Source organism: Tribolium castaneum, chromosome 7 (assembly GCF_031307605.1).
Source record: "Tribolium castaneum strain GA2 chromosome 7, icTriCast1.1, whole genome shotgun sequence".
NCBI lineage: Eukaryota > Metazoa > Arthropoda > Insecta > Coleoptera > Tenebrionidae > Tribolium > Tribolium castaneum.
This window is the reverse complement of record NC_087400.1, coordinates 1224425-1249430: the sequence shown is the minus strand read 5'-3', so window position 1 is coordinate 1249430 and position 25006 is coordinate 1224425. Positions and strand designations below refer to the sequence as shown.

General features: G+C 35.5%; 5 protein-coding genes and 1 long non-coding RNA gene across 11 annotated transcripts; 4 read left to right on the top strand and 2 right to left on the bottom strand.

Moving 5' to 3' along the window:
* The first annotated feature begins 2245 nt into the window (after window positions 1–2245).
* On the top strand, window positions 2246–18061 carry Spt (Spitting Image). Of its 5 annotated transcripts, XR_010334799.1 has the most exons (11): window positions 2248–2574; window positions 2622–2795; window positions 2839–3424; window positions 4944–5143; window positions 5191–5389; window positions 5440–5766; window positions 5813–5917; window positions 17207–17326; window positions 17393–17493; window positions 17539–17795; window positions 17845–18061. XR_010334799.1 is itself a non-coding variant. In XM_008196352.3 (8 exons), exons 1-8 carry the CDS (start codon window positions 2455–2457, stop codon window positions 6082–6084), a joined length of 1809 nt encoding a protein of 602 aa, XP_008194574.1. In that variant the 5' UTR covers window positions 2251–2454; the 3' UTR covers window positions 6085–6119. The 5 variants fall into 5 exon arrangements, 2 of the variants coding, with proteins under 2 accessions (XP_008194574.1, XP_008194575.1); XR_010334798.1 differs by having other exon boundaries at window positions 2246–2574; window positions 17207–17493; window positions 17539–17792; XR_010334797.1 differs by having other exon boundaries at window positions 2246–2574; window positions 17207–17493.
* Window positions 6140–18812, bottom strand: LOC100142597 (uncharacterized). 2 transcript variants are annotated; one of them, XM_001809236.4, is made up of 6 exons: window positions 18419–18810; window positions 18231–18374; window positions 18027–18182; window positions 7147–7506; window positions 6789–7091; window positions 6140–6550 (listed from the first exon to the last, which is right to left on the bottom strand). In XM_001809236.4, exons 1-6 carry the CDS (start codon window positions 18557–18559, stop codon window positions 6140–6142), a joined length of 1515 nt encoding a protein of 504 aa, XP_001809288.1. In that variant the 5' UTR covers window positions 18560–18810. The 2 variants fall into 2 exon arrangements, with proteins under 2 accessions (XP_001809288.1, XP_015838132.1); XM_015982646.2 differs by lacking the exon at window positions 6789–7091 and having other exon boundaries at window positions 18419–18812.
* LOC107398477 (uncharacterized) lies at window positions 11291–14119 on the top strand. Its single transcript, XR_010334800.1, has 3 exons — window positions 11291–11542; window positions 11589–11845; window positions 13930–14119. It is a non-coding gene; the product is annotated as an uncharacterized LOC107398477 (long non-coding RNA).
* LOC107398479 (uncharacterized protein) lies at window positions 18766–19112 on the top strand. The gene is made up of 2 exons (XM_015982654.2): window positions 18766–18796; window positions 18844–19112. Exons 1-2 carry the CDS (start codon window positions 18766–18768, stop codon window positions 19110–19112), a joined length of 300 nt encoding a protein of 99 aa, XP_015838140.1.
* On the top strand, window positions 18974–20150 carry Mettl5 (Methyltransferase like 5). Its single transcript, XM_015982651.2, has 4 exons — window positions 18974–19246; window positions 19438–19652; window positions 19772–19912; window positions 19960–20150. The coding sequence occupies exons 1-4, from the start codon at window positions 19112–19114 to the stop codon at window positions 20105–20107; spliced, it is 639 nt and encodes a 212-aa protein (XP_015838137.1). The 5' UTR covers window positions 18974–19111; the 3' UTR covers window positions 20108–20150.
* Window positions 20151–21826: 1676 nt separating this feature from the next.
* Window positions 21827–24994, bottom strand: LOC656769 (potassium/sodium hyperpolarization-activated cyclic nucleotide-gated channel 1). Its single transcript, XM_008196386.3, has 4 exons — window positions 24344–24994; window positions 22706–22991; window positions 22242–22657; window positions 21827–22194 (listed from the first exon to the last, which is right to left on the bottom strand). The coding sequence occupies exons 1-4, from the start codon at window positions 24992–24994 to the stop codon at window positions 21898–21900; spliced, it is 1650 nt and encodes a 549-aa protein (XP_008194608.2). The 3' UTR covers window positions 21827–21897.
* Between the last annotated feature and the right edge of the window lie 12 nt (window positions 24995–25006).

The following is a 25006-nucleotide window of genomic DNA, read 5'->3' as shown; positions in this document are numbered from 1 at the left end:
AAGTTTTGCATAACGCAGATTTTTTTCCTTTATTATTTTTTTGTGCACGTGAATTTTTTCACAGCCTTGTATTTTATAATAATAATTTAGATCTAACTTTTTCACTGCTGTGGAAATCGTAAGACTGGTTGGGAGAAAATGGGCATCAAGTCTATAAACAAATCATAAAACCCGCTTTTTGCTTTAATATCAACAGTGTGTTAACCTTTGCCGCTCATTCCGTTCAAACATTGACAGATGCACAATTGCTTAATGACCCCCTTGTAAACAATTTAATATTTACGTTTGGCAAACACAAAAAGCTCCGTCAACCTTGACAATGAAGTGAAATTCGAATTTTTGCAAAGCGTAGTTTTTTGCTAAGAATAAACGAAAAGAAAGTTACAATGACGTAAATTCAAGGATGTCTCTAAGTCTAGAAATTTGCTTTCTAGTTAGCCACCAAGATCAGTCATTGCATGTCGCTTTACCTTGGTCATTTTTTCCAATTATTTGGCACAAATCAACAGATTTGTTAAGTAATATTGCGTGCCTTAAGCTCCTACTTTGAAATAACAGTACTCATCGCAATAAAATATTAAGTAATGAATAATACGTAACACTTTTCACATTGTAAGGCTATTGTAAGTGGACAAAACATGTGAAGTAGTGCAACGGATGATCACTACTTGTGTCTACATACTGCAGGTTTTTGTTTAACGAATTGCCTTCCGGTTCCGCTACCTATTTCCCATATAATAATGTCTCGAGTGAAAGGAGAGATGCTCTGCGGACACTGCTAACAATTCCATACTCAGTATGGCATCTGCCTACACTTGTTTACCAAATTATGCCACAACACAGGAAACACCAAAGTGAATGGTCAATTATTGATTTTATGATTTTTTTTTCACAGTAGTGTAGATACTAGCTAATAACACACTTTACTAAAAATGGCCATTGGCCAAGGTTTTGTAAATTACATATTTAGTTATTTACTGAATATCGAGTATAACACAGTGGAATGTGTGTCGTAAATTGTGATGACCATCGTAACATTATTACCCTTTCACTGGTCTATGATGTTACATCATGGGTACAATCCGGATTTCAGGCCGCAAAAAACTTTAAAACGGCCATAGTTAATAGAAAAAATACTAAAATGAAAGTTAATTTATACCTATTTTGTAGAAAATTTAATTCTCTACAACTTTGTTTCTTACAATTTTTTTGTATCTTCAACCGTATTCCCAGCGTTTTGGTAAATATGCGACGGTGCGCAAAAACTTGCGTTCTACTTTATGTTTGAGCGAACGCTGCAAATACGGTTGAAGATATAAAAAAAGTGTAGAAAACAAAGTTGTAGAGAATTCAATTTGCTACAAAAAAGTCTGCAACCCTATATTTCTAACTTCAACGGTTTAGGCATAAAATAAGTTTATAATATGTAACCACCGGCAAAATGACGCAAATCCGCGTTTCGGCGTTTTTGAACGTGTTTAGGGCCTAAACCGTGGGCGATAAAGATATGGTCTCGCGGACTTTTTTATAGGAAATTTAATTCTCTACAACTTTGTTCCTTACACTTTTTTGTATCTCTAAGCGTATTCCCAGCGTTTTGGTAAATATAAGACGGTGCGGTTAGAATGATCAATTTGCGTTCTTTTTGCAAACGCACCGAATACGGTTGAAGATACAAAAAAGTGAAAGAGACGAGGTTGTAGAGAATTAAATTTTCTACAAAAAAGTCCGCGACACGATATGTCTATCTTCAACGGTTTAGGTATAAATTCATTTTCCAATACTTGACCACCGGCAAAATGGAGGAAATCCATCGCTTGAGCGTCTTTGAATGACTTTGGGGCCTAAATGGTTGAAGATAGGGATATGGTCTCGCCGACTTTTTTAAAGGAAATTTAATTCTCTACAACTTTCCTCTGAACATTTTTCTTGTATCTGTAACCGTATTCGCAGCGTTTTGAAAAATATGGGGCAGAGTGCAAATTGGTAAAACTTTGAAATTTTTTTAAATATGGTTTAAGATATAATTTTTGCACTATTTTTATCTCCAATTATTGAGAATTTAATGCTCTATCTGCCTGTATTTTTTTCATTCGCCTGGTGCTAACCGTTATTTAATTACATTTTTTATAAATTGATTGCTCTGAAAACAGACGGTAATGGAACAAGTGCGCCTCTGGCGCCATTAACTGAACTATCGAGGACGGGGACGTTTTATTTGTACGTCGTTTCGTATCCTAACCTTTAGTTACCCGTAGTTCAAATTTACAAAAAATGGGCTTCTTTAAAATGTGGTGATATCAGGTATTAGATAATAACGCGTTCACCAAATAGAAGTCCACAAAAGCGTGAGTGTATTTTGGGTTGCATCTTATTTCTTTCACAAATGGGGATTTTTTCTCCTGGCACTACTTGCTGTCAAATTCGAAAACAACGTACTTTTTAAACCGAAAAATGCTCCCAGTTAATTTAACAAAAACTGAATTAAACACCAGTTTTGCGTGTTGTGAAAAACATCTTCACACCCTAACCGGTGTCGGTTTTAACCGAAATGAGATTTTATCATGGTTCCAAGTGAGTGAAAACTTCGCACAAAAATCCAATTACTTGTTGTTTTGTAGGGTTTGTGCCAACACTTGACCACAATAATTAAACTAATCGGCCGTTATTACAAAGAAGCGAAGATAAAAACTATAAATTCGTCCCAACTTTTATACTTGACTCAAACCCTCACCACTTTATCTCTCCTTATCAATATTTTTGTCCGTGAGGACGAAATCCAACAAGTCGTAACCGTAAGTGTCGTTTAAAAAAAAACAAAGCCTAATTTTTGCACAGGAGGCTCGGAAATGTGTGATTAAACAAATGACTTGCTGTCTGGAGTCAATCCAAGTGGGCTTGGCGTGCCCCAAGGACGCCCCCTCTGACGGTAATTTCGTGAAATGGATGGACTCAGCTTTGGAAAAAATCACCGAAATTAACGTTTGTGGGGTCTATGACGAGGCGAGACACCTGTGTGAGGAGGTGCTAGCGCATGCCATGTCCATAGCCCAGGTTTCGCTCCCCGAAGACAGTAAAAAAATACGAGGGGGCTGTCAGGCTGTCTTATCGGCTTTAAATTCGCTAGAAAGCGAAAAAAATAACACGACAATAAACACAGCGATGGTTAATTTATGCGCAAACGCCTGCAGTGACAAACTGTGCATTTTGGAGCGGAAAGTTAACACTGCAGTGCTCCGTTTGTGTCTCAAAACGTTCTCCGAATTTACCACTCCGTTGGAGAAAATTCACGATTTTTGCGTCAATTTTAATAATAGGGACAAGAGTGAGGAACTTGACGGTTTGGTGGCCGATTTTGACTTGCACGTGGATCGGATTATGCAAATTGGGTTGTTTGCGGTGTCCTGCTCCAGTGATTTTGCACGTAATTGGGCGTTTTTTCACAAAAACGTGCCAAGAATGCTCTCAAAATTTCAAGAACGAAATTTTTGTCTAATAAAATTTTACGCCTAACGTATAAAAATTGTAACACCAAGAAGGAATAGGAATTTTTTGTTGAAACTTGGTACAAATGTTAGACTATTGGCGGGTATTAAATCATTAAAATTTGAACGTTTTTAATCAAGTGGTAAAGGAGTTTTTAACAGTTAAACTTTTACCAGCAATTTTTTGCGTTCCTGACAATTTTTGAAATGATTTTTTTTAAATTCATTTAGTTGTAAGTATTATGAAAACGAAAATATGCCTAGAGTACGACAAAAAAAGTTACCAACAATTAAACAAACTTTAAAGAAGCACAATTTTTGGGCTAAGAATAGGTGGTTTTTTTAGAGAAATTGATATTTGTTTGAATGGTAATCCAAGTACCATTAATCCATGTTATCAGTCATTGATTAGAGAAGGTTCAGGACAAAGCAGAAGAGGAAGCAGACTTAAAAAAAAACAAATGAAGTCCAAAATGGTCATCTTCGGATTATGGCAATAATTCAAGTACAAGAAAAATTTCTGACCAATGGTTGAGTTCGAAGGTCGTCGTACGTCACTTCTGACTGTTTACCATCGAATTAGGTCATTTGGACTGCTTTTTGTTGGACTTCCTAGGTATGGGAGGTATGAGCAAAAACAGCTTAAACCTGACACACTGAAACTTTTTTTCGGAAAGACAACGTGTTTCAACCACGAAGTGGTCTTCCTCAGGTCAGAATATACACTGTATATATTGACCACATTATGGTCGAAACGCGTTGTGTTTCGGAATAAAGGTTTGATGGGTCAGGCTTAGATAGCGTTTTTGCCCTTCCCTCCCATACCAAGAAAAACCAACAGGAAACAGTGCAAATGACCAATTTCGATGGTAAACAGTCCAAAGTGATAAAAAACGACCTTTAAACCCACCTATTGGGCAAAAATTTGTCTCGTAATTAAATTATAGCCATACTCCGAAGACGACCATTTTGGACTTCATTTGTTTTTTTTAAGGTATCTTTCTTTTTCGCGCTGTTTTGGGCCTTCTCCAGTCTATGACTGATAACATTGCTTAATTCGATTTCTATCCAAACGACTGGCAATTTCTGTAAAACCCCCATTTGAAGTCCAAAAATTAAGCCTCTTTCAAAACTGCTTAAATTGTTAGTAATTTTGTTTTGTCGTCTCCAGACCTACTTGCGCTTTTAGAACACTTAAACCTAAACGAATTTAACAAAAAACACATAAAAAGATAGTCACAGAAGCAAAAAATTGGAAAAATAACACTTGCTGGTCAAAGAACTTAAACGTTAAAAACTCCCTTACCACTTGATTAAAATCGTTCAAATTTTAATCATTTATTACTCGCTAATAGTCGACCATTTGTGCCAAGTTTCTTAAAAAAAAATTTCTGTGAAATGTTCAAAGCATTTTTGGACCGTTTTTATTGAAACACGCCACTTAAAAAACACTTTAAGGCGGGATTAAGATTCGCAGCTGTTTGGCGAGTTTGGAGGCCCTTGAGAGCGAACTTGTGCCAGCTCTGACGTCCCTTTTGTTGGATAATTCCGTCCATAACATCAACTGTGCGTCAATTTTGATGAAACATTGGTTGAATCAAGCGATTTCCTTGCAACGTCTGATTTATCTGATAATTGATCCGTTTGCCTTTTGCCAGGTTTCAGTTAACAATTTTACCATTTTTTTCCTAAACACATGTTTTAGGTCATTTATGACGAAGCTTCCGAAATTGTTGATAATTTATCAGACTTGATAAGGAAAAAAACCTTGATTAGGCAAACCGATGTGTGTTGTTTTCTCTCAATTGTTAAAGTGTTGCAAACGTTTTTAGAGACGGCAAAGTCGGAATTTAGCCAAAGCGAACTGAATAAAATTCAAACAAAAATTGTAGATTTTAATGAAGGTAGATATTTGAAATATTGTCAAGTTGTTTCAACTGTTATCTAATTATAGTGTTGCAAGAAACCGAAAGTGCCTCGAAAGTTCTCCTCACTGATACTAACATTGACTTTGATAATTGTAAACGAGTGCTAAAAAGATGCCGAATTCTTTTAACAGTTTTGAAACGTTTGTGGTTTTGTTTCTCTGACGAAGATGTGCTTAGTAAAAGTGTTAAGAATAATTTTAACACAAATGAACAAATGGAACCAACCGGGAATCCTTTCCTGGATCATATAATCAACAGAGGAAAGCAGATTTTACAAGATCGAAGCGTTTTGTATCGAACTCCAGTCAAAAATAACGTTTGGAAAAAAAATATTTCAAATGGCACCAAACAAGGTAGCTTTAAACCGTCAAAGTTTTTAGCATTATTTTGTTTTTTCAGGCCAGAGGAGAGAAATTCCGCTCTCAAAACTTGTACATTTGAGGAAATTCAGTTTTGTTAGTAATGTGGAGAAAACAGAGGCCAGCTTGGATTTGCAAATAACAGGTATTTTTACACAAATCAGTTGGCTTTTGGAAGCAGAAATTTTGTTTTCATATTTTCTTTATTGCAAAGTGGAAGGAAAAGGTGGAGTTTTTTGCAAGTTTTTTTTTTTAGAAATTCTGAACGAGGTGACGAATCTCTCGACATCGCTCCACCCCACCTTGAGATAAAACTTTGGATAGGGATTAAAACTCGCTTAAAATTTTTTTTTTACTTATTTTAATCCTATAAGCTATACCACAACGAATGGTCCACACACTGTTCGTACGTCCTTTGCCTTGGTGCAAAAACTGGCAACAATAAACTAGTTTTACCAATAATCACAAAACATTCCCCACTGCCCCCATCCCACTTCATCTCTTGCATTTTTTTCCTAACTTTGGAATTTTCCGGCGGTAAATCGAACACCTCTTCAATGGAAGCTTCAATTTGCAATTTCGTATGAGGCGAGATTTTCCTCCGAGTTTTGAGGAGGTCGCACTTGACGTGTGCAAAATTGAGGTCTTTTTTGAGGCCGTTCCCACAAGTGTTTATAGTACGGTTGAAAAGTACCATAGAATCGGCGAAAAGCTCGACAAACGGGTCGTAAATGAACGAGTCAATGAGGTGCTCTTTATAGAGGATATTGTAGGATTCCTGCAGAAAAAATATGAAAATTAATAAACTATAGGCCATGCCAGCGATTTAAAAAATCCATTATTATACGAGTTTTATAAGACGCATTTTGTCACGGGTTTAGAGCACGACGAGCACAACGAGGAGTGCCATAATAGAATAAGTTATTATAGCACTCCGATTTGTCTCAATACGAACCGAAGTAGTTATTTAGGCCAATAATGGACTTTTTGACTCGTTTTATGTAAAAAAATCGCACCAATATGGAATAATTGAAGGCCAAATCTTGCTTTTCCACAACTCTGGCCAGGAAGAGGTTAAGGTTGGGCAAAACAATGCTCTGTATGGCATCAATCCCCAGACTATTCACCGCCGTGATCACAGGAAGGGCGAAATTGTCGAAAACTTCGTCCAGTTTTTGGAAAATTTTCAAAATTATGAACTCTCTTAAAGGCCCTCTTTGCGACAAAATCGCCAAAACGCTACACATTGGTTTTAATACTTCGCTGGTAGTTGTTGATTTAAGCAACCGTTGTAAAATTAGTCTCACTAATAATTTTAACTAAAATTTTCCTTTATTCACTCCATTATTTCATAAAAAAAATTAGGAGACCTACCTGTTTCTCGGAAACATGTATTCGACACATTGGACTATTTTCCAAGACTCGGATTAAATCTAAAGCTCGTAGAGTCAAGCAATCGTAGGTTATATCTTTTGATAAGAGAATGTAACCGAAGTTGTAAAACCATTCGATTATTGGGCCTATCCGAGGGTTTTCGCCAATATTTGTCAAAACCATTTTTCTTATTTCTATGTCACTACTAACCACCATTTGGCACATTGTGGAAAAGTAGTTTTTTAATGCTTTACTAAGTTCTTTCTGTTCTGGTAACCAACTAGTCGTAATGACTGGTTCGTAATACTGGTAATATGTGTCTTGCTCGTGGGCTAGGTCCAGCAAATTCACTTCCTTGTCCTGAAACAACAAACTTATTAAAAAAATAATTGTTGATTGACAAAATGCGTCTTATAAAACTCGTATCATAAAATACTATTGCGCTATAATTGAGTTTTTGCTGAATAAAAGCTTAGAAAATAAACTATTTTCAAAAGTATTGAAACGCCAAGGTCGCATTTCAAATTTACTTTTGGTTTATACATGACGGACGGGACAAAAAAACTAATAAAAAGTAATAATTTTTTTTCTCAATTACGGCTAAACTATTCAAAAAAGTGAAACTATTTTTATCCACACCTATGCAAAATGATCCGGGGAATCGATTGGCATCGAGAAAATTGCCAAATTCCCAATAGTTTTTTAGTTATGAATTTTTTAAAATTTTACCAATTTTTGCATTTGTCTCCAATTTGCTCGAAAACTATTAGTCGGAGAACAATAATTTTTTTTGAAAAAGATAGATAATTTAAAGAGCTTTCCAACGATAATACACTTCATGGGGTTATCTCTAATAGTTCCGGAGCTATTGCTCGAGAAATGTTCCGGGTACCCAAAATCGACAAAAACTGCGACGAAAATTGAAAAAATCAAACATCAAAAAATCGAACATATGGACTTTTTGTGGACTTTTAATAACTTTTGTGGGTTGTTAAGACATGTAGCAGTCCATAAAAATTTACTGGAGTGAGTTCAAAAAAAATTTTTTTTTTCACCACTTTGAAGGTACTTAAGTTTTACTCAGGAAATTTTAGCAAAAAAATTCAAAATTTTAAATCTCATGAAAAGTTGGTATAATACAGAAAATGAGCCGCTGAATTCAATGGAACAAACCGCATTGCTCTACGACTTTTAGTTTTCGAATTATGAATTTTTTTTTGTGAATAAAACTGTTCACCATAAATACCGCTACGCAAAATTTAGGCAAAAAATTTTAAATTTTTTATTCTTGTGAAAAATTGATATATTATGTAAAATGAGCCGTAGAATTCAATCGAACAAACCGCATTGCTCTACGACTTTTAGTTTTTTTTTATGAATTTTTTTAGTGAAAAACTTTGATCGCCTCTGTAGCCGGAACCGTTGCCCGGAGCGGCTCCGGGTTTGGACGAAAAAATAGCTAAAATTAAGCGCTATCAGATGGTTTTTTGTTCGTTGCTCTAAGTCTTACAGTTTCCGAGAAAAACGCAAAAAAAGGTTTCCATTTTCACTTTTTTTCAATTTTCAACCGCCAATTACGGCGAAACTATTAAAGATATCGAGAAACGGAAAAATGGAGGACAACCGGAATAAAAAACTCTACAAAATGGCATAGGACTGAAGGCGATATCTCGCAAAAAAATTTTCAATTTTCAAACGCCGATTACGGCCAAACTAAAAGAGTTAGGAGAAAACACTTTTTTAGATCGGAAAGAGCACATCAAAATCTATAAGATAGAATCGGTTTTATTTGATTTAGAGACACTTTAAAAATTGACCGATTTTAAGGGGGGGTGTTAACTTTTTTTTAATTTTTTTTATTTTCTCATTTCTGGCTAAACTATTCGAAAAAGTGGAACTATTTTGATCCATCCCTATGCAAAATGATCCGGGGAATCGATTGGCATCGAGAAAATTGCCAAATTCCCAATAGTTTTTTAGTTATGAATTTTTTAAAATTTTACCAATTTTTGCATTTGTCTCCAATTTGCTCGAAAACTATTAGTCGGAGAACAATAGTTTTTTTTGAAAAAGATGGATAATTTAAAGAGCTTTCCAACGATAATACACTCATGGGGTTATCTCTGACAGTTCCGGAGCTATTGCTCGAGAAATGTTCCGGGTACCCAAAATCGACAAAAACTGCGACGAAAATTGAAAAAATCAAACATCAAAAAATCGAACATATGGACTTTTTGTGAACTTTTAACAACTTTTGTGGGTTGTTAAGACATGTAGAAGTCCATAAAAATTTACTGGAGTGAGTTTAAAAAAAAATTTTTTTTCACCTCTGAAGGTAAGGGAAATTTTAAGCAAAAAAATTCAAAATTTTAAATCTCATGAAAAGTTGGTATAATACAGAAAATGAGCCGCTGAATTCAATGGAACAAACCGCATTGCTCTACGACTTTTAGTTTTCGAGTTATGAATTTTTTTAATGAATAAAATTTTTCACTATGACAAATGGCTACCCTAAATTTAGGCAAAAATTTTTAAATTTTTAATTCTTGTGAAAAATTGATATATTATGTGAAATGAGCCGTAGAATTCAACCGAACAAACCGCACTGCTCTACAACTTTTAGTTTTTTTTTTATGAATTTTTTTAGTGAAAAACTTTAATCACCTCTGTAGCCGGAACCGTTACCCGGAGCGGCCCCGGGTTTGGACGAAAAAATAGATAATTTCAAGCGCTATCAGATGATTTATTGTTTGTTGCTCCAAGTCTTACAGTTTCCGAGAAAAACGCAAAAAAACGTTGCCATTTTCACTTTTTTTTCAATTTTTAACTGCCGATTACGGCCAAACTATCGAAAATCCGTGCGTTTTAAAAGCTTAGGAAATAATAATATTGTACTCCTTGATTGCCTAAAACAGTAATAGTCGTTTGTTTTTTCAATTTTTTAATAAAACAAGTTCCAAAACATCGACTCAATTACCATAATTGACAAACACTGAATAACAAAGAAATTAAAATGACCCACTCCCTCTGCAACAATGCTCCTAACAACCACGTTTTTCATCGTTTTAACCCAACAAGTTTCAACCAAAAAAATCGAAAATTTAAACTACACCAAAATATTGAGCACAATCGTGCTCACTTACCCACAATTCGAGCTAGTGATTCACTCGGACAAAACAACCAGAAACATAGTCAACGATTTTCTCTCCCAACACTCAACTGTATCAACACTATTCAACCCCGACTTTTCAACCGAAAACATGACAAGACCCCCTGTCTACCAGTGCCTGAATTTAGTAATTTTCCAACAACCGACAACATTCCTAACTTATTTAAACACAGACAACGTTAACTCAAAAGACGTGGTCATTTTTTTAACCACAGTTGAGACAAGTCCTAGTTTCACAAACCGAAAAATTTGGGCGAATTTGTACAGATCTGGACGCAACATTGTCGTAGAAGTTGGCCCAAAAATCAAAATTTTCACGATTTGTTTCTACTGTCGCGAAAAAACCGCACAACTTTATCACGTGAAAACGCTCGAGTTTGATAAATTTTCGGGGGGTTTCCCCCAGTTACCAGCAAACAATTTTCGAAATTTTGAAGGCCATTTATTGAAAGTTGTCTACATTGATTATTTTCCTTACATTTATTGCCTCAAAACGAAATTAACTAACGGTGAAATTATTTGCAAAAAAGCTTTTGGTATCGAATACGAATTGCTAAAGTCGCTGAGTCGCAAATTTAATTTCACTTTTTCGCTCATCCAAGCACCGAATTACACTTACGAGGAATTGGTCGAAAGTCTGGTTGGTGGCAATTATGACCTAACTATTGGCGGAATCACTTTATCAACTGAACGGCGAAAAATAATGAAATTTAGCACAGTTTTGAAATTTGAAGAAACGGTTTTCCTGTTCATTTATCAACGGCCCTTTTTGCTGAAAATTTCCTACCTGAAAGGACTCATCAGTGTTAAGATTTGGGTCAGCATTTTCGGGGCCTTGATAATCATATCTTGTGTTTTTACGGTTACTTTGAAACTCTCGTTTTGGAAGATTGTGACTGTGAGTGGGAAAAAATTATGCAATTTTAATTTTAATCGTAAGTTATTTTAGTTATTGTTAAAAAGTAGTTTAGAACAACCAGTCATAGTTGGAAAAATTTTGCTTAATCACAAGGCAAGTTTTTCGCTCCTTGCCAGTTGGTGGCTGTTTATAATGATAATAAACGTGGTCTTTAAATCACGATTAACTGCACATATGATTTACCCACGTGTCCCACCGCCAACTCTGGACGAATTACTCAGTGAGGGGTATAATTTTGTGGGTGATAAGAACAGACTATCATTCTACCAACAAGTTTTTTCGGATGAGGAAAAATCATTGTTTTTGAAGTGAGTCTGTTCCCTACATTTTTTTTTTGAATAAAAAAAATTCCAGGTCAACAAATATGCAAAAAAACAACGTTTGTGAACTTGCAGTTTACATTGAGACACACAAATCTATTCTTGCGGGCGAAAAATCGCGAAATTTGTATCACACCAAACTGTTTTGTTCGCACTATTACCAAAAACCACCGCAAAATTTGGAGCTTTTTTCGGCAAAAACCTTCGTTTTAATCCCCTATGCTTGGGCCTTTAGACTTGGAACACCATTTGTTGATAGTTTTAACAGCGGCATCAAGCAAATGATGAGTGGTATTGGCACAATTTATTGGTTGTTTATAAACGCCAACGAATTTTTTTTTGCCTAAGTGTTAACTATTTTTGTTATTTTCTCGATTACGGCTAAACTATTCGAAAAAGTGGAACTATTTTCATTCATACCTATGCAAAATGATACGGGGAATCGATTGGCGTCGAGAAAATTGCCAAATTCCCAATAGTTTTTTAGTTATGAATTTTTTAAAATTTTACCAAATTTTGCATTTGTCTCCAATTTGCTCGAAAACTATTAGTCGGAGAACAATAATTTTTTTTGAAAAAAATAGATAATTCAAAGAGCTTTCCAACGATAATACACTTCACGGGGTTATCTCCGACAGTTCCGGAGTTATTGCTCGATAAATGTTCCGGGTACCGAAAATTGACCAAAATCGCGACAAAAATTGGAAAAATCAAACATAAAAAATCGATTAAATGGACTTTTTGTGGACTTTTAACAACATTAGTGGGTTGTTAAGACATGTAGAAGTCCATAAAAATTTGCTGGAGTCAGTTAAAAAAAATTTTTTTTTTCATCAATTTCATTGCTCTACGACTTTTAGTTTTCGAGTTATGAATTTTTTTGTTCAATAAAACTGTTCACCATAAATAATGGCTATGTTAAATTTAGGCAAAAATTTTTAAATTTTTTATTCTTGTGAAAAATTGATATATTATGTAAAATGAGCCGTAGAATTCAATGGAACAAACCGCATTGCTCTACGACTTTTAGTTTTTTTTTATGAATTTTTTTAGTGAAAAACTTTGATCGCCTCTGTAGCCGGAACCGTTGCCCGGAGCGGCTCCGGGTTTGGACGAAAAAATAGAGAAAAATAAGCGCTATCAGATGGTTTTTTGTTCGTTGCTCTAAGTCTTACAGTTTCCGAGAAAAACGCAAAAAAAGGTTTCCATTTTCACTTTTTTTCAATTTTCAACCGCCAATTACGGCGAAACTATTAAAGATATCGAGAAACGGAAAAATGGAGGACAACCGGAATAAAAAACTCTACAAAATGTCATAGGACTCAAGGCGATATCTCGCAAAAATTTTTTCAATTTTCAAACGCCGATTACGGCCAAACTAAAAGAGTTAGGAGCAAATGCTTCTTTAGATCGGAAAGAGCACATCAAAATCTATAAGATAGAATCGGTTTTATTTGATTTAGAGACACTTTAAAAATTGACCGATTTTAAGGGGGGGGGGTGTTAACTTTTTTTTAATTTTTTTTATTTTCTCATTTCTGGCTAAACTATTCGAAAAAGTGGAACTATTTTCATCCATACCTATGCAAAATGATCCGGGGAATCGATTGGCATCGAGAAAATTGCCAAATTCCCAATAGTTTTTTAGTTATGAATTTTTTAAAATTATACCAATTTTTGCATTTGTCTCCAATTTGCTCGAAAACTATTAGTCGGAGAACAATAATTTTTTTGAAAAAGATAGATAATTTAAAGAGCTTTCCAACGATAATACACTTCATGGGGTTATCTCTGATAGTTCCGGAGCTATTGCTCGAGAAATGTTCCGGGTACCCAAAATCGACAAAAACTGCGAAGAAAATTGAAAAAATCAAACATCAAAAAATCGAACATATGGACTTTTTGTGGACTTTTAACAACTTTAGTGGGTTGTTAAGACATGTAGAAGTCCATAAAAATTTACTGTAGTGAGTTTAAAAAAAAATTGTTTTCACCTCTTTGAAGGTAAGTGTATTACCCAGGAAATTTGAGCAAAAAAATTGAAAATTTTAAATCTCGTTGAAAGTTGGTATAATACAGAAAATGAGCTGCTGAATTCAATGGAACAAACCGCATTGCTCTACGACTTTTAGTTTTCGAGTTATGAATTTTTTTGTTTTAAGAATTTTAAGCAAAATATTTTAAATTTTTAATTCTTCAATTTGTTCAATTTAAATCATTAAAAAAAAAATAAAAAACTTAACATTACTAAAATCATTTTGAAATTTCGGAGCCTGGTTCCATTTTAGTTTTTTAAAATGCATTTGAAAGAAAATACGTTGGCGTTTTTATAATTTTAAAATATTAAACTCCCTATTAATTGTGAATAATTCCAGGAGGTTTTCTCAAAGTATGGGAACGTGAGGCATTTTTAAATAAAGAATTTCGCAAGTATCGAAAAAATTCGTCGAGAAATAACACTCGAATTGAATCCGACGCTTTCCTGATGGTTTGTTTATTACACTTAGGTGCGCTTTTTGGCTCACTTGTGGTGTTTTTCATCGAATTGAGTTATTTTGCGTTGAAAAAAAGAAACACTATGTATGATTAATTACTATTGAAGTGTATTTATTTTTGTGTTTGAACAGTTGAAATATTGAACAACACAGTAATAATATTTAGTGTCCAGAAACCGACCAAAATGTCCCCACTTATTTTCGCCTTCTTGATCTCTCTAGCTTCAAGCACGCACTACAAAAATTTCCAAATCACAAACACGCCCAAAAAAGAAACAAACATCCTCACAGAAATACTGCAAAAGTACGCCGATTTTTATTTAATCGTTCACGTCGATAACGTAACTCAAAGATACGCATATGAGATTTTATCAAAAAGCCCAACTTTCACAACGATCTACAACCACGACATGCCACGTGGCAAAAACATGACACGACCTCTAACACACCAATGCCTCAATTTAATTGTTTTCACAAAACCGGAAAAGTTTCTGTTTTATTTAAACAGTGAAGTCAATGTGCACCCGCACGATGTTCTAATTTTCGTAACTTCAAGTAGTAAAACTTTTGAAAATGTGGCGATTTGGAAAAATTTGAGCCAATCTGGACGAAACATCATAATTGAGTTTGCGTCTCAAGTTACTTTGTACACGATTTGTTTCTATTGTGGAAAATCCACGGGGAAATTAATTCTTTACCAAAATGAAACGCACAATTTCGACTTGTTTCCGAACGATTTTCACGATTTTCACAACCACGTGCTCAAAGTTGTGTACATTGACTATTTCCCGTACATTTATTGCACGCAAAAAAACAAATCGGGCGCCGAAACAACGTGCAATGAAGCGTTCGGTGCCGAATATTTGCTGTTGGAGACTTTGAGTCGCAAGCATAATTTCGAATTAATTGAAGCGCCGAATTGTTCCTACGATGAGTTCATCGAAGGGCTGAGGTCGGGTTATTACGATTTGGGTATTGGGGGATTTTCCGTGACGGAATCACGGAGGCATGTTTTAAAATTCAGCGAAGTGTTGAGACTGGAAGATATGGCGTTTGTTTTCATCTACAAACGACCGCTTTTGAAGAGACTGGCGATTGGGGACCAATTTGTTAGTCCGAAAATTTGGGCCGGTGTGATGATGGTTTTGTGTGTGATGGCTAGTGTTTTATTTTTGGTTGTGAAGTATTGCGGTTTGGAGGTGAAAGCTTCGTTTTGGAGGATTGCATGGGTAGGTTTTTGGCGTGGATTTTACATATTTTACGTCAATTACGGCTAAACTATTCGAAAAAGTGGAACTATTTTCATTCATATCTATGCAAAATGATCCGGGGAATCGATTGGCATCGAGAAAATTGCCAAATTCCTAATAGTTTTTTAGTTATGAATTTTTTAAAATTTTACCAAATTTTGCATTTGTTTCCAATTTGCTCGAAAACTATTAGTCGGAGAACAATAATTTTTTTTGAAAAAAATAGATAATTTAAAGAGCTTTCCAACGATAATACACTTTATGGGGTTATCTCTGATAGTTCCGGAGTTATTGCTCGAGAAATGTTACGGGTACCAGAAATCGACCAAAATCGCGACAAAAATTGAAACAATCAAACATCAAATATCGAACAAATAGATTTTTTTTGGTCTTTTAACAACTTTTGTGGGTTGTTAAGACATGTAGAAGTCCATAAAAATTTACTGGAGTGAGTTTAAAAAAAAAATTTTTTTCACCTCTTTGAAGGTAAGTGTATTACTCAGGAAATTTTAGCAAAAAAATTGAAAATTTTAAATCTCGTGAAAAGTTGGTATAATACAGAAAATGAGCCGCTGAATCCAATGGAACAAACCGCATTGCTCTACGACTTTTAGTTTTCGAGTTATGAATTTTTTTGTTGATTAAAACTGTTCACCATAAATACCGCTATGCTAAATTTAGGCAAAAAATTATAAATTTTTAATTCTTGTGAAAAATTGGTATATTATGTAAAATGAGCCGTAGAATTCAACCGAACAAACCGCATTGCTCTACGACTTTTAGTTTTTTTTTATGAATTTTTTTAGTGAAAAACTTTGATCGCCTCTGTAGCCGGAACCGTTGCCCGGAGCGGCTCCGGGTTTGGACGAAAAAATAGAGAAAAATAAGCGCTATCAGATGTTTTTTTGTTCGTTGCTCTAAGTCTTACAGTTTCCGAGAAAAACGCAAAAAAAGGTTTCCATTTTCACTTTTTTTCAATTTTCAACCGCCAATTACGGCGAAACTATTAGAGTTATCGAGAAACGGAAAAATGGAGGACAACCGGAATAAAAAACTCTACAAAATGGCATAGGACTCAAGGCGATATCTCGCAAAAAATTTTTCAATTTTCAAACGCCGATTACGGCCAAACTAAAAGAGCTAGGAGAAAACGCTTTTTTAGATCGGAAAGAGCACATCAAAATCTATAAGATAGAATCGGTTTTATTTGATTTTGAGACACTTTAAAAATTGACCGATCTCTAAGGGGAGGAGTGTTAACTTTTTTTTAATTTCTCATTTACGGCTAAACTATTCTAAAAAGTGAAACTATTTTGATTCGTGCCTATGCAAAATGATCCGGGGAATCGATTGGCATCAAGAAAACTGCCAAATTCTCAATAGTTTTTTAGTTATGAATTTTTTAAAATTTTACCAATTTTTGCTTTTATTTGCAATTTTCTCGAAAACTATTAGTCGGAGAACAATAATCTTTTTTGCAAATGATAGGTAATTAAAAGAGCTTTCCAACGATAGTAAACTCTATAAGGCTATCTCTAATAGTTCCGGAGCTATTGCTCGATAAATGTTCCGGGTACCAGAAATCGACCAAAATCGCGACAAAAATTGAAAAAATCAAACATCAAAAAATCGAACAAATAGACTTTTTTTGGTCTTTTAACAACTCTAGTAGGTTGTTAAGACATATAAAAGTCCATAAAACTTTTTTTTTTCATTTTTATGAAGGTATTTGCCTTGACCATTAAAATTTTAAGCAAGAAAATTAAAAATTTTAAATCTGGGAAAAGCTTATATAATGTAGAAAACGAGCTGTAGAATTCACTGAAACAAACCGTTTTGCTCTACGACTTTTAGTTTTTGAGTTTTTTTATTAATAACTTTTATTAAATTAAATTAATTCGTTTTAGATGCTGTTGCAAAGCAGCTACGAACAACCAGTCCGTTTAAAACAAATCCTCGGTTTTCGCCCACAACTAACATTCCTCATTTTATTATCAAGCTGGTGGTTATTTATAATGGTAACAAACGTAGATTTCAAATCTCGCATGACCGCTTACATGGTCTACAACCCCGAACCTCCAACAACATTACAGGAGTTACTAAGCGAAGGTTACCATTTCGTTGTCGACAAGACTAAATACAACAGTTACTTGTCGATTTTTGTAAAGGAAGAACAACTATTAATTATGAACAAGTATTACTTAGTTATGTAAAAACTCCAAAATCAAACGATTTTTAGCCCCAACACTGTCGAAAAAGAACACTTGTGTGAACTTGCCTCATACATTGAATCAAACCCGGCTATAATTGCCGGAGAAGTCGCAGTCAATTTATACCACACGAAAATCTACTGCACGGAATATTACACAAAACCACCCGAATCCATAGATCGCTTCACAACGAAAGTCTTCAATGCGATACCGCACGGCTGGGCCTTGGGCAAAGGGGCCCCCTTTGTGCACGTGGTGGACAAGGCGATAAGACAGGCAACAAGTGGTGAACAATTTATTTTTTAGCGAGAGAGGCAATTTAGTAATTATTTTAGCCGGTTTATTGGAAATGTGGAAGAGGAACGACCTCTTAAAAAAGAAAATTTTACCAGAAAAACGGGCCAAAGACTCGCACAATATCCACTCTGATGATTTCTACATGTTGTTTGCCATGTGTTTGTCCTTGATTTGTGTCTCCATTGGGCTGTTTTTTTGCGAGCTTTTTTACCACACTTACCTCCAAACATAGAAGGCTCTGGTCACTGAACGCAAGCCAATTGGGGTGCGAAGGCGCCCCATAGACCCGATCTATCCTTAAATTATCAAACGTTTGTTCCAAATCACTTGAACTGATCGCATTTCTACCACACAGTCTAGCTTTAATTAGACAATCCTAAAATAAAAAATTACCAAAAAAAAACATAGTTTCGAACACCCATACATTTATAATGTAGCGAAGCCTGTAATTTATGTCTTCAGCCAAAGTGTTCGTAATGTCCTCACTCAAATGTTCAACGGCGGTTTGTTCCGCATAATTAATAATTGAATCGGAGTCAATCCCTGCATAAAGCCTGGCGTTGGCATCCTGAAAGAGTCAATAAACGTGGGGCTACCACCGGGGTACCATACTTTAGTCGGAGACCCTTTTTCCGGCCCGACGTGGTTACTGTTGGAGCCCCCTTGTGACTTCCTTTTTTCGCGGTCTTTGGAACTCTTTTTGGCTTTTTGGGCCGACGAACTTGCCTTATTTGTGGGATTTGACGGTTTCATGTTTTTATACACGAAAATAATTGTTGGAAAAAATAACAACAACCTCACTTTTTTGGCTGCGTGAGCGCCACCAACCCGACTAGCCCAAAGTTACCAAAATCGCCACGATTTGATTGGCTACGGGCGCGCGTCACGTTGGCAGTGCCACACTTTGACAGATAACCTCAAAATTGAGTAAAAATAAAACGGAAATTTGGGCATATTTGATGGCTTTTCCGCAACCGAACGCCCAGAGAGGTAACACGTTTGCAAAATTCGAGCTTTATCAAGCGTTTTTTTGGCAGAACTCGCAAATCGCAAAATTTTGGAGGATTTGCAACTCAAGAAGCAGCTCCTGTTGAAACAAGGGGTTGCTTCGACGCTAAACTCGTCGGCTTTGCCGGTCTTGGGGTCCCCCAACATCCAGCAAACTGACGGTTATTCGATGAGTTCGCTGCAAAGGGCTGCCCTACAAACGGCAAACTCTCAATCAACTGGTTATTTCATCTCTCAGGACTCCTCCTTTGGTAACTTTATTCTCCCGGTGCTTCCCCGCTTCGAGAACAGTAAATAATGTGGCCGTGTGTGAAATTGAGACTTTTGGAGGAGCGCCTTCAGTGCATCTCGTCGTTCGAAAAACCTAAAATTTTGCTTGAACAGTACGTGACTCCGCCCCACTTGGGGGCCCATATGTTGTACACCGTGCAGGTAATGCGCCACTACGGGCAACCAAAGGCTAGGATGCGAAATAAAAATAAAATGGTGCCGTTTTTGGTAGTTCCGTTACTGCCGCCAGGGAGCGCAGACTATATTTTAAAATTTTCTTTTCCAAATAATTCGTTTCGTCTCCTAAGCTATCGTCCTCCGTTGTGTTTCTGGGTTTGAATTTGGGGTTTTAGTCGCAGTATGGGGACATTGGGGGCAAGTTTGTGGCAGATCTGGGGTGCGGGTGCGGGGCCTTGTCAATTGGGGCCGCAGTCTTGGATGCAAGCTTAGTTGTGGGGTTTGAGATCGACGAAGATGCGCTAGGGACTTTCCAGGAAAATGTCGAGGATCAAGACGTTGGTAACATTGATTGTGTACAGTGTGATGTGGTTAAAATGATGCCAAATAGGTTTGTTTAATTTTGAAATTAATTAATTGATTAAAATAATTAATAGTCTATTTGTCAATTGTTCAAGTTTTTGAGCGTAAAATTGTCAGTTTTTGGATTAGAATTTTTAATTGGTTTAGGTTCCACAAAACGTTCGATACAGTGATTATGAATCCGCCGTTTGGTACTAAACATAATTCCGGCATTGATATGAAGTTTCTAGAAGTTGCGCTACGCCTCTCCAATCATGTTGTCTATTCTTTGCACAAAACTTCAACTAGGTGGGGTTTTGTTTGAGTGATGTTGGTACCACCTTGGTTTTTTTTAGGTCACATGTTCTGAAAGTCGCTGAATCTTTAGGAGCTAAAGGTGAAGTGTTGGCGGAATTACGCTACGATTTACCGTCTACTTATAAGTTTCATAAGAAGAAATCTGTTGATATTGAAGTGGATTTCTTCAGATTTGTGGTTAAATAAACAATTTTGTAACAATTTTTTTGAATAAAATCTTATTCAACAACTTGTTTAATTTCCTTCAATGTTCCTTCTTATTTCCATAATTATAAAAATCAAAATGAAATTCAGTACAGACAAATTCCAGTGAGGAGGTTTATAGGGGTGTCATTTTTTATGGTCGTGACTGTTATTTTCATGTCCATATTACTTTGGATGACCGAAAAACGAGTGACACATTCTCGGGTCCGTTTTTTGAAAAAATAATTTTGATCAAAATTGCATCTCTATTGTCTTTTGTTTTCGACTTATAAACAAAAGTTGACATTTTAGCGAAATCTTAAAAAAATCAAATCTTCCTTATTATAAAAGATACACATTTGAAACAAAGACATTATAGAGGCACTTTTTTTCAGAGAATCTAATAATGTTATCAGCGATTTTTTTTAATCATTCATTTAGCTGTAATAACATAAAGTTGTATTTTTTTAAATGAGAATCATAGTTGGCTATGACATTTTCGAAAAGCTTATTTTTTTCTCATTTGATATGTCTATTTGTGTAATATATTGATTTTAAATATTTAAGAGAAAACGAAACATTTCGCTTTTTCTTTATAGTAGGCCATGAAAAAATTTTGGATTTTTAATTAAAACTATGAAAATTGTATTAACCAACAAGTATTTATAATTTAATTATTTTTTAAACCCTAATTAATTCAAAAACAGCATAATAAATTTTTATTGGATCAAATTTTTGCAATTAATAAAAATTATTTGTTTTTATATTTAAAATGGCAAGCTTACGTTGTCATTCTATTTTCCAATTTTAAACACGAAATGTCGGAAGAAGAAAAATCTTATTAATTGTATGATTGCGTATCAATAAAATTTTATTTTACAAAAAAATGTCAATCCAAACACCAAAATCAAATTCCATCTGCGGTAAAAAAATACACAACATTATCAACGTCACCTCCATTGCACTAAATCATAAAAAGTGGCATCAAGTGGTAGTGACACATCGTTTGCAATTTTCTGCACATTTTTTATGTAATTAAAATCTGCGACGCTCGTATATTTGTTCAATTGAAAATAACTTTAACTTATTTTTATAATTTCACATTTATTACTTTAATAACCGTTCACAAAATTTCTAGATTATTCACACCTTTTATGTGAAATAATTTTTCCATGGCCAACTACTTTCAAATATTTTAAATATATTTTTTATCCAAAATATTTAAAAATATCAAACTATATTTATATTGTTTTGAGTTTAGATAAAAATAAGCTTTTCGAAAATGTCACAGCCAACTATGATTCTCATTTAACAAAATACAACTTTATGTTATTACAGTTAAACGAATGATTAAAAAAAATCGCTGATAACACTACTAAATTCTCTGTAAAAAAGTGCCTGAATAATGTCCTTGTTTCAAATGTGTGTCTTTTATAATAAGGAAGATATGAATTTTTTAAGATTTCACTAAAATGTCAACTTTTGTTTAAAAGTTGAAAACAAAAGACGATAGCGAAATGTGGTTATGACCAAAGGCTAGTATTGTGAATTTTTATCAAAATTGTAATTTTATACTTTGTTTAAAGACAAGAAAGTAAATGATAAAAGGTTGCGAGTTTATTTGTCCCAGCGCATCCACCATTTTCGAATAAAGGTACTGTTTAAAATATTTAATTAAAATGTTTTAAACAAGTGTGAATAAACAGTCGTCTCTAAAAAAAATCACTTTTAAACATTTCTTTAATTGGAACAAAAAATACAACATTTATTTTAATTTACAACAATTTTCCAAACTAAATCGAAATAGTATCAATAAACTCATCATCCTCGGTCTCCACCATCGACTCGTGTCGTATTCTTATCTCCTCTTTATTCTCCGACAAAATCTGCAGCGTGCTCTCAAGCCTGAGCATTGCCAACTGCCGTATTTTTTTATTAAGTTCAGGAAACGGCTCAATCGCCTCTTGAAAATCCCTCCGACTCAACTTGAACAACTCGCATTCTTTCACAGCAATGACAGTGGCAACACGTGGCTCGTTAATCACCAGGGCAATTTCACCGAAATGCCCACCGTCCTCCAAGTGACAAATCTGCAAAAAAAAACATTGATTATTGTGTTTTTTGGCAAAAAAAGAACCTCTTTCCCGTGTCCCGTAAACACGGCCACTGTCCCCATGTAGATAAAATACATCGCATGTCCTGCATATCCGGCCAGAACGATCACATCATTGGGCAAAAAAATCTCAGATCGTAGTTTTGTCACAATTCGAAGTAAGACATGAGTGGGCAAGTCCTTGAAAAATTCCACTTTCTCCACCATTTTCTGGCACCTGTGTATCAAAATGTCCTGCTTCAGGACCGAGGATAAATTATTCAGGACGTCCTCCTCCCGGAAAATGTGCTTTTGGAACTTAAAGTCCACGTATTTCAGAATGCGGTCTTTCAGCTGCGTTGGCAGTTCCTTGAATTTCATATATTCTCCGATTTCTTCAATGAGAGTGTTGTATTTGCTCTTGGAACTGGCCCGCTTTTGGAACAACTGCATCAGTTTCGCTGCAAAAATCTCGTAAATTACGTCCGATTTATCCACAATTTTCTTACATAATATCACAATTTGTAAAATAGCGCCCATTGCGAAACCACCGATTTGGAAAACCATCACCACAGTACTGGTGTTCATTTTCTCGGTTACGCCGACTAACATCATGCATCTCACGACTCGAAAGAATGTGAAAAGCATGGGAAATTTGTCGATTCTTGCCTTAACCATTGAACGAGAGTGCCACATTCTCATGACCAAAAAGACCAGACTTGTGAGCCAAATTAACAAAACTGACACCCACAGGAAGAAGCAAATGAACTTCATGGCGGACGTCATTTTCCACCGCTGAAAATAATAATAATATTTTTTTAAAGTAATATGAAATAATAAGGGTCCTAAAACGGAGCCTTGGGGTAACTATAAGTTAGGAGACGAAACGAGACACAAAATCGCACCCAAAGATCTAGTACGGCAGTGTAAAAATGAGGGCGCCTCAAATCGTGTGTCAAATCGTTTTAAATTAATTAAAATTCAACCAGTTCACGAATTACTTGGAAAAAAATGCAGAAATGTTGAGCTTTGTATTCCCAACAGACTGAGAAAAAATGGCGACTGAAATTGTCATGAGAAACATGAGAAAAAAATTATTTAAGATTTAAAATTTGCGCTTCGAGTCGTATTTTTCAAAACGCTGCGAATACGGTTAAAGATACAAGAAAAATGTTCAGAAGAAAGTTGTAGAGAATTAAATTTGCTTTAAAAAAGTCAGCGAGACCATATCTTTATCTTCAACGGTTTAGGCCCTAAAAACGTTCAAAGATGCTCAAGCGACTGATTTGCGTCATTTTGTCGGTGGTCAAGTATGGGAAAGTGAATTTATACCCAAACCGTTGAAGATAGAAATATGGTGTCGCGGACTTTTTTGTAGCAAATTTAATTCTCTACAACGTCGTTCTTTACACTTTGTTGTATCTTTAACCGTATTCGCGGCGTTTTGATAAATAGGCGACGGTGCCCAAAAAATTAGCGCTTGGAATTATCAATTTGCAAACGTAGCGAATACGGTTGAAGATACAAAAAAATGAAAAGAACGAGGTTGTAGAGAATTAAATTTTCTACAAAAAAGTCCGCGACACGATATGTCTATCTTGAACGGTTTAGGTATAAATTAATTTTCCCATACTTGACCACCGGCAAAATGAAGGAAATCCGTCACTTGGGCGTCTTTGAATGACTTTGGGGCCTAAATGGTTGAAGATAGGGATATGGTCTCGCAGACTTTTTTAAAGCAAATTTAATTCTCTACAACTTTCTTCTGAACATTTTTCTTGTATCTGTAACCGTATTCGCAGCGTTTTGAAAAATATGGGGCAGAGTGCAAATTGGTAAAACTTTGAAATTTTTTTAAACATAGTTTAAGATATAATTTTTGCACTATTTTTATCTCCCATTATTGAGAATTTGGTTCTCTATCTGCCTGTATTTTTTTATTCGCCTTGTGTTAACCGTTATTTAATTACAACGATTTTTATAAACTTATCGCTCTGAAAACTAGACGGTAATGGAACAAGCGCGCCCCTGGCGACATTAACGGAACTATCGAAGACGGGGACGTTTTATTTGTACGTCGTTTTATAAAAAATTAAGTAGTTCTAGTCTGGACATTTTTTAAGAACTAGCTGAAAACAGTAACAAACCTCTCCCAATTTGCGCAAATAATTGACAAGTGTCGGCAACCGCACAAGTTTCAGCAAAGTTAGCATTTCCCAGACGTTATCCTCATCCCGTCTCAGCCAATGTAATATCATATGACACGGTGTAGACGAAATAACGTCAAAGATAAAATAGGAGAGGATGTAACTTTTTGCAATTTCCTTCGCCGACAAGACGATTTTCTGCTGCTTCACATCGTAGTACCCGGTGCAGAAATTGAGCATTATGTCCAGGAAGGAAATGGCATCCAGGCCCAGCTTGATGTAGAAGACCACCACTATTCCACTATTGACTTTGGAGTTGGAGAGCACGACCGGTATTGTGATGAACAGGAGAACAAAAACGGGAATCATGAACATTTCCCACAGGAAGCGCGCCTGACTGTAGGGATGGATTATACAGGGGTGGCGATGAAAGTGGCGCTGCTCCTCGATGTAAATTTGGGCCGTGGACTTGAGTACGGTCCTGCTTTCCGGAATTGAGTTGCTGACGGTTTTCCATTTCCACAGCCGCCGGCGGAAGCCCACGAACAAGCCGCTGTGGATGCGGTACGACAGGGTTTCCCCGTGAATTGGGAGCCCACATTTGTGGTTGGGGATTTCCCTGATTGGGGCCGGCAGTTGGATTTTTTTCATTTTCAAAATGTA